At 38.5% G+C, this 15,727-nt stretch overlaps 1 protein-coding gene across 13 annotated transcripts in view; it reads right to left on the bottom strand.

Annotated features, from left to right (window-relative positions):
• nav2a (neuron navigator 2a) overlaps window positions 1-15,727 on the bottom strand; it is a 131,037-nt gene that overhangs the window by 40,269 nt on the left and 75,041 nt on the right. For all 13 annotated transcript variants that reach the window (XM_008405957.2, XM_008405960.2, XM_017304057.1 and 10 more), the window contains one exon: window positions 15,436-15,558. In XM_008405957.2, the coding sequence (XP_008404179.1) occupies window positions 15,436-15,558 (123 nt within the window). The remainder of the gene's footprint in view (window positions 1-15,435; window positions 15,559-15,727) is intronic.

Here is a 15,727-nt window from a genome sequence, read left to right as displayed (position 1 = left end):
CAGATGATTTTTGATGTTTATTAAAACCAAAGCAGCACACAGAGGTGGGCACTTATCGTATCGTTTATCATTTATGGATGGAAAGATTTTAGATTTTTTATTCACGTGATGAACTCAAAACATTCCTTAATGTTGGGATTGTTAGTTTTGATATTTTTTTCACAGTTTGTTTGGTTAAAAGCATCAATGCACTGCAAAAACACAAAACCTGACTAAGTATTTTTATTGCTAGAAATCAGACAAAACCGATTCATAAGTAATTTTTCCTGAGCTTGTGTTAAGTAAATAAMACCTTAATATWTATGAAAATGTAACAGTTCCACTGGCAGATTAATCACTTATTGCAAGACATTTTTCCAATCTTATAAGTGAAACAATMTTCCAATGGAAGCAGAACTTTTTCATCAATATTAAGGGATTGTAGACTTAAAACAAWCTCCTCTATCATTCTGAAAAGTTGTTTGTAAGTTAGTTTTGTTTTATTGCAAGTGTAATAAATATTTTCACTAGAAAATACACCAAACATAAGACTTTGCAGTGTAATATTCTGTTTATGGAAGCACGACTCAGATCTATTTGTTTATGAAAAGACAAAATAATCCCTGAATCATTAATAAGGTGATGTTAGTTAATCCCGTGTATCAAGAATCATCTATTAAAAACACAAATTAACCTAAGATAAAAATTCTGATGCCATTTCAAACGTTTCAGCATAAAAGAAGAAAAGGATTTAATATTTCAGAAATATCTCCAAAGCAACCAAATGAGCCTACACAGCTCATTTCCCACCAGCTTACATCGTCTTGTTTTTAATCATTCATCCTTCCAGTTTGATCTTTGTACAAAAGCAAAACAGAGGCAGCTTTGGTATAAACAAAACCAAAGCGCCGTTGCTCAGTAGTCAACTTTACACGCCCAGAACTTTCCCACCAAGCAGCGAGCTCACATCATAATTATGGCTTCAAACTAAGAAGCTAAACAAAAACAGACATTTCCAATGGCACAATTCCCAGATTCAACAGAAAACCGCCAAAACCTAATCAGCTGGTTCCTGACAACCATCAGACCCAAACACCAGCCGATGACCCGACTTCCTCCTGGATTTAACCGGCTGAATAAATCAAGCAGAAGCTCAGCGCAGACACGGCTTATGGAGCTGARAGCATCCGAGGAGAGGAAAGAGCTGAGCGGTGATGAGAGATTTAGAGTGACCAGAACCAGTTTCCACACGGCCACTGGGGGTATTTCCCACATGACAATATACACGGACAGCTGCACTGCAAAAACACTCAACTTTACCAAGTAATGCCCAGTTTTCTCCAGTGCACTTGAAAAACGATTAAGTAACTTTTCAGCAGGATATAAGAGCTGGTTTTAAGTAAATAATTCCTAAGTAGCGAWTAAAAAGTATTAGTTSCACAGGTCAGATTATTTATTCCACTTGTGAAAARACATTTTCCCCATGTTTAAGTGAAATAATCTGCCAGCAAAACTAGTATTTTTACATCAATATTAAGAAATTATTGACTATATCTTTCTGAAAAGTTACTTAGTAAGTTAGTTTTGTCTTATTTTAAGCGCAATGAGATGTTTACACTAWAAAAATAGACAAARATAGTTGGTTGGATGATTCTACACTGCAAAAACACAACATCTTACCAAGTGGTTTTGGTATAGTTTCTCACTTGCTKTAGGTTAATTATYTCTTAATATTAATTGAAAAGACAAAWTTACTYGGTAAGATGATTCTACACTGCAAAAACACAAAATCTTAAAAAGTACTTTTAGCCTAGTTTCTAGTGCAAATATCTTAGKACACTTAAAAAAATACTAAAATAACTTACAAGTATTTGTGGGGATAGATATAAGAGCTTAGTCTTTTTTCAAGTGCACTAGAGAAAATAGACAAAAATACTTGGTAAGGCTTTATGTTTGTACAGTGAAATAATCCAAACAGTGGACAKGACATAAAAGCAAACATTAAATTTAGTCTCTTTTCCTACTCGTATGTCTGGTATCTACCTGTTCAGGGTGCCGGTGTTGCTGTGGGAACCGGGTCGCTGCGCGAAAATGCCAAACTGGACAGAGAGCTTCATGACTCCATGCTGCTGAAAGGATTCACAGAAATAAATCTCTCTCTCTCTCTCTCTCTCTTTTCTCCTCCCTCTCTCTCTCTCTCTCTGTCTCTCTTTCTCTGCGCTCCCTCTCTCGTTCTGGATCGAGGTTCTTTGTCACTTGCTGCAGCGGTGCTTCATCCCCCGGGCGCTGTTTGTCTCTGTCTGCGCCGAGCGCCGAGCTGAAAGGATCTGAGCGGAGGACCTGCCCCGCCGCTGGTAACCTGAGCCTCCCTGGAGACTGTTAACCTCTTCACTGCCGCAGCAGCGCCGCTAACGCAGCGCAGCCAAACACACACAAACACACCCTGTTCCCTAAATAAGCCACTTGAGGCTTGAGGAGCATCAAACAGGCGGGACGAGTCAAAGCCGCGCCATCGCAGACAGATTGAGACAAAAATGACAATCCTCATCCTCCACTTGCTCTGCTGTGTGGTTCCCGGTTCTGGTTTATGCATCCTGACTGCGTGTGTGTGTGTGTGTGTGTGTGTGTGCGTGTGTGCGTGTGTGTAAGACTGCAATTTCCCACACAGATCCACCCTGAGCAACTGACAAGCCAGCGCTAATTAGAGATCAGGCCAAACGGCGGGCCCAGCCCTCAGCATCCTGCTGGCAGAGCAACCCGCCTGTTACCAACCGCCGAGCCTTTACGACCAATCACAGGAGACCGAGATGCCAACCACGGGCAGCGCTGGCAAAGACCAGGTCAACAGCTAATGGATCAGAACCAAAGGGTCAGTTTATAAATGTTTCTGGGTCGTAGGGAAGTTGAGGTTCTTCCACACCTGAAGTTTGTTTCATTTTCGGCTGCTGCGGTTCGGTTTCACGCTCCCCTGCGACCAGACCACTAGTGGGTAGTTACCGTCACCGTCGAATGTGTAATTCAAGTGAAATTACACATTCACTTGAGTAATTTCTTTTTAATTGACCTTTTCTATGCTGCAATTTTTATTTTTCCTGGAGGAATTTTATTATGAAGTATCTCTACTTTTACTGCAGTAAAATTTCTGGATTTTCTACCCAATGAATGAAAAACAAACACGTTTTAACTAACGAATAACACCTACAGCTTCTGTTAAAGTTTCATAACTTTTTTACTGAAAGAAACGGATTTGGAAAAAATGTTTTTGACCGATTTTGTTATTTTTTTGTTACTAATATGAATTATTTTCATTTCCATCCGTAAAATACCAGAATTTCCACTTAATTTCCGATTTTGTTCCATCTGATTGTATCATTTTTAAATATTACATAATTGATAATTTGAGTCAATACTTGAGTCGACTATTTACCAAATACATTTTTACTGTTGTTTGAGTAAAATGTTGGGATTTTTCTACCCGTCTGGTGTGGAGCCATATTGATAAGCAGGAAACTTTAACACCTGATCATATTATTAATGGAGGGCTCAAGTTCCCACCCTCAAAATTAACAAATTAAAACTTTTTAACATTGAGATTATACTGATTATGGTCACTTAAAAAGCTTTTCTTTAATTTTATGAATATTGCAGATGTTTCTAATGTGTTTGAAAGAGTTTTTCCCCTCCTCGCCTGCAGGGGCGCTGCATCAAGATCTACTGAAGGAAAAGGCACAAAAAGACACTGAACACAACTTCCTGCTTCACAAATCGTAAATAAAATGGAGTAACATCAGACTTTTTCTCTTTTTTCTCTTTTGTCTTTGGTAAAAAAACAAAAAAAGCCATTTCTCGTGTTAGCACTAGATTCTTGCGTTTGTTTTGGTTGTGTTATTGAAACTGAGCTAAAGATCTGATTCATTATAAAACCTGAATGGGGCTCACAGTTTAACTTGGTGAAACCAAAAGGTGCAAACCCATCCTTCAGTTCTTAAACAGGCTAAACGGCCTTTAAGCCAGTAATGGAGGACGAAACGAGACCCAAATCAAGACGTTCCACTCTGGAGCCTTGCCTCTCGCCCGGTCCCATTAGATTAGGGTTTCTCTTCTCCCAAAAGGGTCAAAGTTCAGGGGCCAAACTTCCTTACAGAGAAACACAGAGTTAAGAAGATGGGGGTTGGTGGCAATGAAAAAATGAAGCTCCCACATGGGGCAGCCAATAATGGTGTCTGAGAGCATCCTGAGAAACAGGCAGTGGATTTGTTTGTTTTAACTTTCCCTATGCGAGGCTCCTGGGACCGTGGTTGGTTGGACGGTTGGTCTGCTGGTCATTTGAGTTCACCAGCGGCTCCCCCAGCCCCCAACCTCAGGAAAAAAAAACCCACCTCTGGCACGAGCACACAGAGTGTGTGCCGCAGAAATGTACACACAGACATGCAGCCACAACAGAGCAGCCAGGCAGAAGTAAGGGGATTTCCTGCATGTGAGAGGAAACTTCTGGCCTCTTCGCCCCGCAGCTGCATCACATAACCCCCAAATCTCCGTCTGTCGGGGGCCAGCAGGCAGCGGATGGTGCGACGGCGTGGTGGGGACGTCATAAGGAGAAAAAAGGAATTATATTTCAATGAAAAGACCTCAGAAAATTTGAGATTAATCTCAGAAAATTTCCAGAAAAAAACAAGGAAATTTGTGAGCTCCAAAAAACTCWGAAATTTTCAAATTAAACTTAGAACTTTTTGTAGAAAACTTTGAAATTTCTGAGCTCCTAAAGTAAAATTTTCCAAAAGTTTAAMATTTTTGACTTCACGAGCTCAGAAAAAGTTTTTTCTAGAAAATTTCATAGTTCTTCACTTTAGGGACTCAGAAATTTCCACCTTTTCTTTTTCTAGAATGTTTCTGAGACCAATCTCAAAATTTCAGAGATATTTTTCTCACAAATTTTCAAGTTTTGGAGCTCAAAGATGTCCTAACTTTTGAAACTCAGTTATCTAGAAAATTTCTGAGATTAACCTAGAAATTTCTGGGTATGTTTTATAGAAATGTACTCTTTTTTTTCCGCCTATTTACATTGGTCATAATACGCCGTCGTAAGACGAAGAGAAACTTTTAGATGTAATCTCTTTGTAGGAAGCAGACAGAATCTCACTGAAGCTGTCGGCTGCACTTTAAGCAAACATACAGACTGAAAAGCCAGTTTGTGGATTAACACTCAACCGAACACAAAACAAGCAAGATGCCTTTTTTTATTTTTAGTGGTGTGACATCTGGAGTGTTAAAGCAGGATCCTATCTTTACTGTTAAATAAAACAAACTGAAATGTACCTTGAGACGATATTCCTTATGAAGAACTTTAGATATCAGCCGTTTTAAAAGTTCAATTGTATCAGATAAACGTTTCTGACTTTTTGTCTTTATTTTAATTATTTTTTTTAAAGTTTTTGCAGCAAAAAAAAAACTAAGGATAATTCAAGGAGATCTAAATATGCACAAGAAAGTCCCTGTTTGTTCTTGTTTTTTTAAATAAAGAAACTTTAATCATTCTGCCTTTTGGCAAAAGTAGATTTAAGTTTTTGGTTTCTAACTTTGCAGGGAGAAAAAAAAAAAATCATGTTCTGAACTGTACGGTCAAGCTGAAAAGATGAAGGAAAAGGAGAAAAACGGGATTCTGGGACATTCCGGGCCGGATCCCAGGAGTCCTGCGGTATGAAAATGACACAGCTGTCCCCGCTTGGACAGGGAAAGACGGAACCGGAGCGGACAGCACAATGATCCGGGTTTGTCTTTCCGCTTATTGGACCTACCGTCTCCTGTCAGAGAAAAAAATCGCTGCCCACATTCAGATGGTTTATCGCAGCATGTGTTTCCCTTAAGCGCTCGCTTTCTCTTTGTGTTTAACGTGTAAACACTCCTATAGATTTGACCGACTGACCCCGATCTACAGAGAATACACACAAAACTCTGAACACGTGTGCATCTCTTCACACACACACACGACCCCTCCGAAATGCACTCACTTCAGACAAATGAGGAATTTCTAGCAGCAGTGCAGATGCCATCAAACCCATTTCCACCTCAGCGCGAGAAGAAGACGCAAAGCATCTTTTTCGCTCTGGGAAAAAAAAACTCATTTTGGTTTTTAGGTGGAAAAAATACAGGTCAAAGGTAACAAATTAGGGTTATTTCAACATGTTGGTATAGGTCAAAACATGCTCATTGCACAAAAATGTTCTTAGATCTTAACGTTTACACTCGCATGTGAAAACGGCTGCAAACAGATGCACAATTATACAACCAGACATCTTTGAAAAGCAAAAGTGCAGCCTCCTGCACAATCAACAATAATGCAGCAAGTGGTTTCTGGATGGTAAGTCAGCAACAAAACATTTGACTTCCTCTGCAGCCATTGTACAGCACTTACAGTGGTAAAACCAAACGCCCTAAAAGCAAAAAATAAAATCTTACCAAGTATTTTTTTTTTTGTCTAGTTTCTATTGCAAACATCTTAGTACACTTCAGATAAGACAAAACTAACCAAAACATTATTGGTAAGCATTTGTTTTTTTTGCAGTTCTGAAGCTCTCCTGGGGTTGCTAGGTTAGTGCTCTGCTGGGGTTGCTAGGTAACGGGTCGGTGCTCTGCTGGGGTTGCTAGGTAACGGCACATTYCTTGCTGGTTTATGACATTCTGGAGGTTTTCTTTTTTTGAAACAGCTCATTTTCTAGACATTAAAAAACATTAACTTCTCACCAAAAACCACCTGGCTGTTTTATTGTTTTTGTTTTAGGCGCTCGGGTTGTTTTTCAGAAGCAGCAGAAACCCAAATGGAAAAAAGTGACATTTGCATGATATGTCCCCTTTAACGGTCTCCAAATAACAAATGATTATCCTCTTTGGATGAACAGAAACATATTTGGGACGTCCAGCTGCTGGAGAACCACTGGCTGTTTTTTTCCCTCCACATTTCCCATGTGAAAAATGTTATTTTTAGACAAAACAAGAAGGTCTGCAGTCCGTCTCAAGACACTAAGCCGACTAAAACATGGATCCGAATTAAACTTCAAGGCTGCACTGAAATGTTTCCCCTAAAGTTCAGTTAATAGACGTTGGAAGGATTCAGACTCACCCCGTGCTAACGGACCAACAAAGCTCTCACAATAGGTGAATTCTCCTTTTGCTCCACTTTGTCCATCTACGGTTTCGTCCCAGTGGCCTCGGTCAGATTCCAGACCGGACCAGAACCACGGGGCTGAGTGCTTCACAGCACTGACTGCCTTCAGAGAGTAAATTTGAATATAAAAATTTTTTAAAAAGTCTCAGATTTGCAACTGATCCGTCAGTAGAATTACCCAGTGTGTGATTTTGCATCTCTACAGTGAGGCTGTTTTGTTTACAGCTAATAGAAACCCCCGGGTGGTGGTCTGCTGGTACGGTAGCCATGGCAACCTGTGTTGCCACGGCTACCATATCTCTAAGGGCTTCGTCTCAGTCTGTATCTACCTGCTTGTAAACAACACTTTCTATTTATTTATTCTGTGTATCATATAAGCCCCGGTAAGTGGCATTTAGTTTTAGAAGATGAGAACTTACAGCATTAAATAGTTAAAATGTTAAATAAAGCATTTTTTTACAGTGAATTTGAAAGATGTAGAAGAAGATTAAAGCCACTGGAAAAACAAAAAGAAATTGAGTTTTTTTTCTCAATTTTGACATATTTCTTAAAATTCTGGCATTAATCTCAGAAAAATCAGAATTGGAAAAAAAAAAAAAGTGAGATTCTGAGATTAGAGAAGACTAAAATCGGACTATTTTGGATTTTTTTTGTTTCTTTTTCTCTCCTTTAATCTCGGAACTCTGAGAAAACAGTCAGAATATTTTTTCTACATTTTCAGTGGTCCTCATCCTCCTCCGTAGGAAAAGCAGATTACACCAGATGGGAAATCTGTGGGGGCGCAAAAAACATCAAAACATACTCAACCTTTAGAGCCACACAGCGGCGCCAGCAGGGCTTCAATCCAAACATCACGCACTGGAACAAAGAGAAACTCCTCACGTTTTATTTGTACAGTAATCTATATCCGAAGTTTGTCAAATAGTTAAAAGAAAGAGAGTCGAGGTATAAACGAGTGAAATGTGTTTCCACAGCACGGCAGCCGAACTTGCCTTGGACATAAGGTGAGAAACTTGAGGTGGATCTGGAGAACAGTTGATGCTTTATAAGAAATCAGCTGAGGTGGATTTCGATTTGCAGGTTTGTAAGTGGTACGAAAGAGGATTAGGGCCACTGAAAAACTCAACTCAACTGACTGCGGCTTTTTTTGGCAGATTTCTGACTTCAGATCTTAGAAAATTAACGTCAGAATTCTGACAATTCTGCGGCTAAAGTCATAATTGTGAGATTTAAATCATAATTCTGATTTTAAAAAGTCCAAATTCTGATAGGATTAAAGTCCTAATTCTGATATTAAAGTATGGAAGAATATCAAATTCTGAGAACCAAATAAGAAATCTGAGATTAAATCCAAAATCTGAGAAAAATTCAGAACTGATATTAAGTCATAATTCAGAGGAAAAACTTCAAAATTCTGAGAAAAAAGTCAGAATTTGGGGGATAAAGTCAGAATTTTGAGATTAAAGTTTAGATTCTGAGAAAAAAGTTAACATTCTGAGAAAAAACTCAGAAGTCTGAGGTAAAAGTCTGAATTCTGAGAATAAAGTGTAAAACATGAAGAGACTCCAACAACAAAGATCTGCAGCATTAAAAGCAGAAAAAATCTGGTGGAAGAAAAAACGTATCCAACACTAATAATAACAATTATTGCAGCGACATTAGAGTAGCTGCAGCAGAGGAGCAGGTGGAGAAGCGGCTTGCTGGAGAGTAAAACAGCCGCAGCGACAGGTGTTGGAGACGCAAAGAGTTGATAAGGTTAAAAACATTTTGTTCTTCTGCCCAAGGCCAACAGGGAAACCGCTCAAGTCCAGACACGACAGAGAAACGACTGGGGTTCAAGCATCTGTGTGTCTGTCTGAAACAACCTGTGCACTGTAAAAACTCTAAATCCTACCAACTGTTTCTGGTCTATTCTTAGTGAAAATATCACTTGAAATAAAACAAAACTAACTTACAAGTAACTTTAAGTAAATTTATTACAATTGATGAAAAAGTTCCAACTGCACTAGAAGATTATTTCACAAAATGTGTTGTTACAGGTAAAATAAGTACTTATTTTAACCAATATTAAGGATTTATTGACTTAAAACAAATCCGATATCTTGTTAAAACGTCACTTATTATTTAGTTTTGTCTTATTTTAAGTGCACTAACACATTCGCACTAGAAAAAGACCAAAAATACAAAAAACACAAAACAGGTATTTTTGTTTAGTTTCAAGTGCAAATATCCCATTTCACATGAAATAATAAAAAACTGGTTTAAAAGTATCAAGATATGGGTGCTTTTTAAAGTAAATATTTCCTTAATATTGATGGAAAAGTACTAAATAATCCACAACCAGATTATTTCACTTGTAACGAGACATTTTTTTCTTATTATAAGTGAAATAATCTGGCAGAGAAACTAATACCTTTTCATCAATATTGAGAAATTATTGACTTTAAAACAAGCTGCCATGTTTTACTGAAAGGTCATTTGCTATCTTTGTCTTATTTCACATGTACTACAATGTTCTCACTAATAACTAGACAAAAAAATGACTTGATTTTGTTTTTGCAGTGCGTTCTGCAGTCACGTTCTACTTCGCTCAACGATCCATCAGCAGCATCTTCTGGTGCAGACAAAAAAACAATTAGAGGATGAATCATAAATGAATAGTCGTAACTGGAGAGGATTTCAGCAGATAAGCAGCAGAGAAGTGACACATCAGCTGGATTCCTCAGGTGCCAAAACATTACAAAATGATTCACTGAAAGCAAATGGATTTTATGACGCTGGAACGTTATGCCAGCGTTGCACAATCTGGGTTGTGTAATGCAGTGTGTCACATTGCTCCGAGGTGCAACTCAAACAAAGCCTGCAGTTTCCTCTCCCTACGAGCAATTATCAGTGGAATAATAAATCAGGAGTCTCTCCATGCAGTGTAAAGGATTAAGAGATTAGTTGTTGAGAGATTTAGTGGGAAACGTTCTTGTTTATTTGCTTGGTGAGTCTGAAAAGGCAAAGATCTCCACAAAAGCATGAAGTTTACAATGATGGCGGCAGAAGGGATCAGGCTTTAACGAGCGCTGATGAAGGAGTCTGTTAGTGGATTAGGCTGAGTTTACTTTACGATGCATCACATGATGCCGAAAAAGAAAAACACACACACTGCACAGACCAACAAAAACTAATCCTGCAGCAGGCTGTAGTCACTAAGTCACTTTGGCTTTTTCTGGATCACAAATTCATTTGTCATAATCAATGCGGCGGATTTTCCGTATAGGGGAATTTTTTCAATGGATATAAGATGCTTTAGTGCAAATATTTAAACTAAAAAAAATCTAAATACGTTGTTTTCTTTCTCCTTCCCATGAACTGCCCTTCCCTGGAAGCTGCAGCCTTTCTCAAATAAAACGTCTCACACGACAGCTCTTAACCCGACACTTCTCTCGTTTACTTTCTTTTGACTTTTTAAACAAATGAACATTTTATGTCCTCGTGTGCAACAGACAAATGATGCTCAACAGCTGCATTTCCATTACAAATGTGCAAAAAACTTTGGGAATATCCTCTAGAATGTAGAAAAAAACAACAACTTCACAATTGTGATGCTTCCATTAAGTAAGAAAAGCGATAAAAATCACATGTAACTAAGTTTTTTCACTTAGTTACATAAAAAAAAAACATCCAGCGCCATTATCGTCCATCCTCTTCCTGTCATTTTTTTTGTCGTTTCCGCCAGTAGCAACATCCGGTTGTTGATCACATGACTTGTGTGATGCGAAAAAAGTGTTTGTTGCAGTTTTTTTTCCAATACAGTCAAAAAACCACCTGTTTTTTCTAAATTGGCGAGTTTCTATTAAACAAACTTATATCGTAATTCCATTTGCTTCCATTATAAATGTGCACAAAACTCTGCTAATGTTCTGCTAATGTAAAAAAATAACAATTTTGTAATTGCTGTGTTTCCATTAAATAAGAAACTCAATTAAAATTACATGTAAATAAGTTTGATCACACAATAAATTATTAAAAAACACACCATCATCCTCCTACCACTTCCTGTCATTTTCTTTGTCATTTCTGCCAGTAGTAACATTGTGAGGTTGATCATGACTCGTGTGATGCAAAAAATCATTTTCTATCAAAAAACATTATTTTTTTTTTTTAATATTGCCGTGTTTCCATTAAGCAAATTTATATTCATAATTCCATCCATCCATTTTCTTTCACCCTTGTCCCTCAGTGGGGTCGGGAGGGTTGCTGGTGCCCATCTCCAGCTAACGTTCCGGGCGAGAGGCGGGGTCACCCTGGACAGGTCGCCAGTCTGTCGCAGGGCAACACAGAGACACACAACCATGCACACACACACTCACACCTAGGGGCAATTTGGAGAGGCCAATTAACCTGACAGTCATGTTTTTGGACTGTGGGAGGAAACCGGAGTACCCGGAGAAAACCCACACATGCACAGGGAGAACATGCAAACTCCATGCAGAAAGACCCCAGGCTGGGAATCGAACCCAGAACCTTCGTGCTGCAAGGCAACAGCTCTACCAACTGCTCCACTGTGCAGCCCTATTCATAATTCCAATTTGCAAATTGTAAACGCAGCTATTAGTAAAAACAGAAACAAGAAAAGAAAAAGATGGGGGTGGGTCCTTTGTGCTCCCACAGCAGCTTCAGACAACAAAGACCTCTTCTTCTTTGTCTTCTTTAACAAAGAGGATTCAAACCAGAGGACAGACCATAATAGATTGCTTCCTCTTTTCTCAGCCACAGAGATTAATGACAGGATAAGAAAGCTCTCTTATACACACAGTTTCTATTCTCTATTGTCTGCTTGTACGTTAACGGTCTGCCGTTTCATGACTCAGCTTTGCTTCCACTTAACACTTCAGGTGCATTTGATATATTAGTCATTTTGCACAGCTGCTGGGCAACACGTCATGTTCCTCCCCCGTCTGCTCATTAGTCCAGGTCTGGTTTATCGGAAAACGTTTCGCATGACGGCTTTAAAGGTTTTCTTAAAGGTGAACCTCAGCCCTTTGAAGCCTGTGACCTCAGAGTTCAGGGGTCACGGCGTTTTTGCCCCAGCGCCACGTGAGCGCCCGACACCTCCCGCCCTTCAGCCGCCAGCTTCTCCTGAACACTTTGCTGCATCGCAATTCAGAGAGTACAGAAAAAAACCGCACAGGTCACACAAATCCACAACAGATTGCACAGATGTCCGGACGTCTGTGCATAAATTAGAGATTATAGTCCTGAACCTGAACACTGCTCAGCACCATTCCTCCACCTGCATCATTAACTCGCTTCTCATAAATTAAATTAGCCTCATCTTTTACTAGATGAAACCCTTCTTAACCCCCAGCTCCAAGACTTTCCACCCCATGTGCCAATGCATTTTATGCAATGGTTCCCCAAATTACGGAGGAGGATTAGGGTCACTGTAAAAAATAAAAAAACATCTGACTTTAAAATTATGAGATTAAAGTCAGAATTCTTGACTTCTGAGAAGAAAAGTCTGACTTTCAAGGTTTAAAATTACAGTTATGAGATTAAAGTCACAGTTATGATTATAAAGTCAGAATTTTGAGAAGAAAAAAGGTTCAAAATCTGAGAAGAAAAGTTACTCTCCAAAGAAAAAATGTTAAATTCTGAGGAAATTCTGAAGGGAAAAAAATCTGAATTTTGAGAGTAAAAGCAAATTTTGAGGAAAAATGTCAAAATTCTGAGAGTAAAATCAGATTTTTTAGGGAAAAAGATTTCTGAGAAAAGGGTTGGATTTCATGTTTTCCAGTGGCCTTAATCCTCTTCCGTACCAAACCTCCCGATTAATCCCATTAATTTTAAAGCGGTGAGATTAACCAGACAATCCTGCAGAGATGAGGGGAGACCCACCTCTCCTTTTTTCACTCATTTCTCTCAATAAAGAATTAAGCCACAACATGATCATGATGGAAAAATGTGAAGCTTCTGGAGAGAAGCACCATCTGCAGTTTTGGTCGATTATAAACCTCGCAGAGAAACATGAAATAAAATATGAGAAGTCCTCCAACTTTTATCACTTAGCTGCTTTTTATCCTCTACTTATCGCACTCTTTAATCTAAACGAGCAAGAAAGAAAAACCAAGAGATGAGAGGAGACACGCATGAAAAGAGGGGAGGAAACGGGAGATGAAAGACAAAGGGAGGACAGTTTGGCTTACAGAGAGAGAGAGCAACACTGCAAAACACCAAATCCCACCACATAGTTTTGGGCTAGTTTCTAGTAGGCCACTGTAGATGAGAGTAAATGTTTCTAGAAAATCTCAAAATTTCTGAGTTTTTCTTGCAAATTTCTGACTTTGAGTTAAAAAAATGTCCCTTTTTTTCAAGAAAATTTCTGACGCCATTTTATTTTTTTTTTTTTGCTGGAATTGGATTCAGGTTATAGATGCATATAAATGTTTGCAATAAATTTTAAACTAATCTAATCATAAACAGAAATTAATCACATTTTTCCTTCCTGGATAAAAAATGCCCAAACCAGTCACTCTGCCTGTTTTCAGCCACAGCAGGCCTTTGTCTCGCTTAATTTACCCCTCATTCATTTAGAGCCGTCTCCATCCATTCTGCTGTCCATCTTCGCATCTTTTTATTCCCTCCCCCATCGTCTGTCTTTCTTTCAACCCCCTCATCTTTCTGCAGCTACATGGTGGGGCGCAGCTCAGCCTTTATTTGCTTCTGTCTGACAAGCGGCCAAATCCTTCCCCAACTGTCTGACAGGACAAAGGCGGCAGCAAAATCACAAACAAAAATGTCACAGATCGAGCAAAACTGTCCGTCTTCTCTCTGGGTGACATCCAACACAAACGACTAACATCTCCAACCATGAAAACATCCTCAAAGTGAGACATAAAATTCAGATGTGGAAAGATATTTTTATGCTAAATGATCTTATTGAGAAGTTTTTCTGCCTCAGGTTCTGAAACTGGGTCATATTAACCAAGTGCTGCCTCGCACTTTGTGTTTCAATGTTTGACATTTTTCTTTCTTCACGTGTCAACACACAAGTTTCATAACATATACAAATATCACCTCTATCTACACTTTTAGAACAAATATTTACTGACTTTAAAGTAGATAAGAGAATAGGAACAACTGACTATAAACTACAGGTGAACCAATAAATCGACCCAGAGTTCCTTCATTTTGGGAAATCAGAATCTTTGTCAACATTTCCCTAATGTCGAAAAAACACAACTTCGCAATCGCGATGTTTCCATTGCAATTAAAATCAGACATGAATAAGTTTCTTCACGCAATAAGTCACTAAAAAACATGCTGGCATTATTCTCCAACCACTTCCTGTCATCTTCTTTGTTGTTTCCTTCAGTAGTAACATGCAGTTGTTAATCAACTCAAGTGATGTGAAATAAACGTTTTCATTGCAGTTTTGCAAAATAAACCAATTTCATTAAAGTCAAAAAAGAATCACCTTTTCCTAGTGGCAAAACCATCAGATTATCTGAAACTGATTTGTTTCCATTAAGTCAATTTATTTTTGAAATTGTGCTATTATAAGGTCAATGGAATCGCAGCTATTGTTGCTACACTTGGCAACTTTTCAGACAAAAACAAAATGGGAATCGGCCAGAATCAGACGATTCTGAAAACAAATCGGCCAGAAAATGTGATCGGTAAAAATCCAACATGCGAGAGATGTCACTATTTTTACAATCCACAAGTCCAAATTTGGAATAATTAATATCAAGTGGATCCTGTGAGATGGATTAATAATAATAAACCAAGAGAGAAAGTGGAGGATATTTTATCCAAGAATAAAATATCATCAGCAAACAGCATGAGTTTGTTTTAAAACTCCACTTTTAACTGATGCTCAACCAAATTTAACAGCAAATTTTAAGTTAAAATTCATAGAACATATATAAGCAAAAGAATAAAACTAAAAAAGAAGAGGACATTCAAATATGCACTGCAAAATCACAAAAGTTTAGCAAGTATTTTTTCATCTAGTTTCTAATGCAAAAATCTCAGTACACTTGAAATAACTAACTTAGTAGTAACTTTTATTTAAAGTAAATAATTCCTTTGAAATTAATTAAAAAGTCCTAGTTACACAGGTAGATTATTTCACCTGTAGCATGGAAAAAATGTGTCTTTAAGCTTCTAGATCTGCTGAAAAGTCACATGTAAGTTAGTTCTGTCTTATTTCTAGTATCCTGAGATATTTGCAGTAGAAACTAGACTAAAAAACTTTTGTGTTCTTTCAGAGCGAGAGGAGAAACGTGAAGTCCACCCACCTGTCGGCGTCTCCCTGTCCTGACGACGCTTTCCGATGGAGCGTCTCTCGAACTGCAGCCATGCTGTCAGGCAGTCGGTTCAGGCGGCGAGTGTAGAGACCCAAACCTCCATCGGTCATGTAGCTGCAAAAAAAAGAAACATTTTAGGCACCAGCATGCAGAAAATGTGCAGCACAACACTTTCAAATCCAACACACTGTGTCCGGTCTTTCTGATAAATTATCTTTATTTAGTCCAGGAGGTGGAGCTCAGAGTGGTTTTCTGGTTGGAGCAAAGCTCCATCAACCAGAAC

The sequence above is a fragment of the Poecilia reticulata genome, linkage group LG3, assembly GCF_000633615.1.
Source record: "Poecilia reticulata strain Guanapo linkage group LG3, Guppy_female_1.0+MT, whole genome shotgun sequence".
Classification (NCBI taxonomy): domain Eukaryota; kingdom Metazoa; phylum Chordata; class Actinopteri; order Cyprinodontiformes; family Poeciliidae; genus Poecilia; species Poecilia reticulata.
This window is presented reverse-complemented; position numbering and strand designations above follow the sequence as displayed.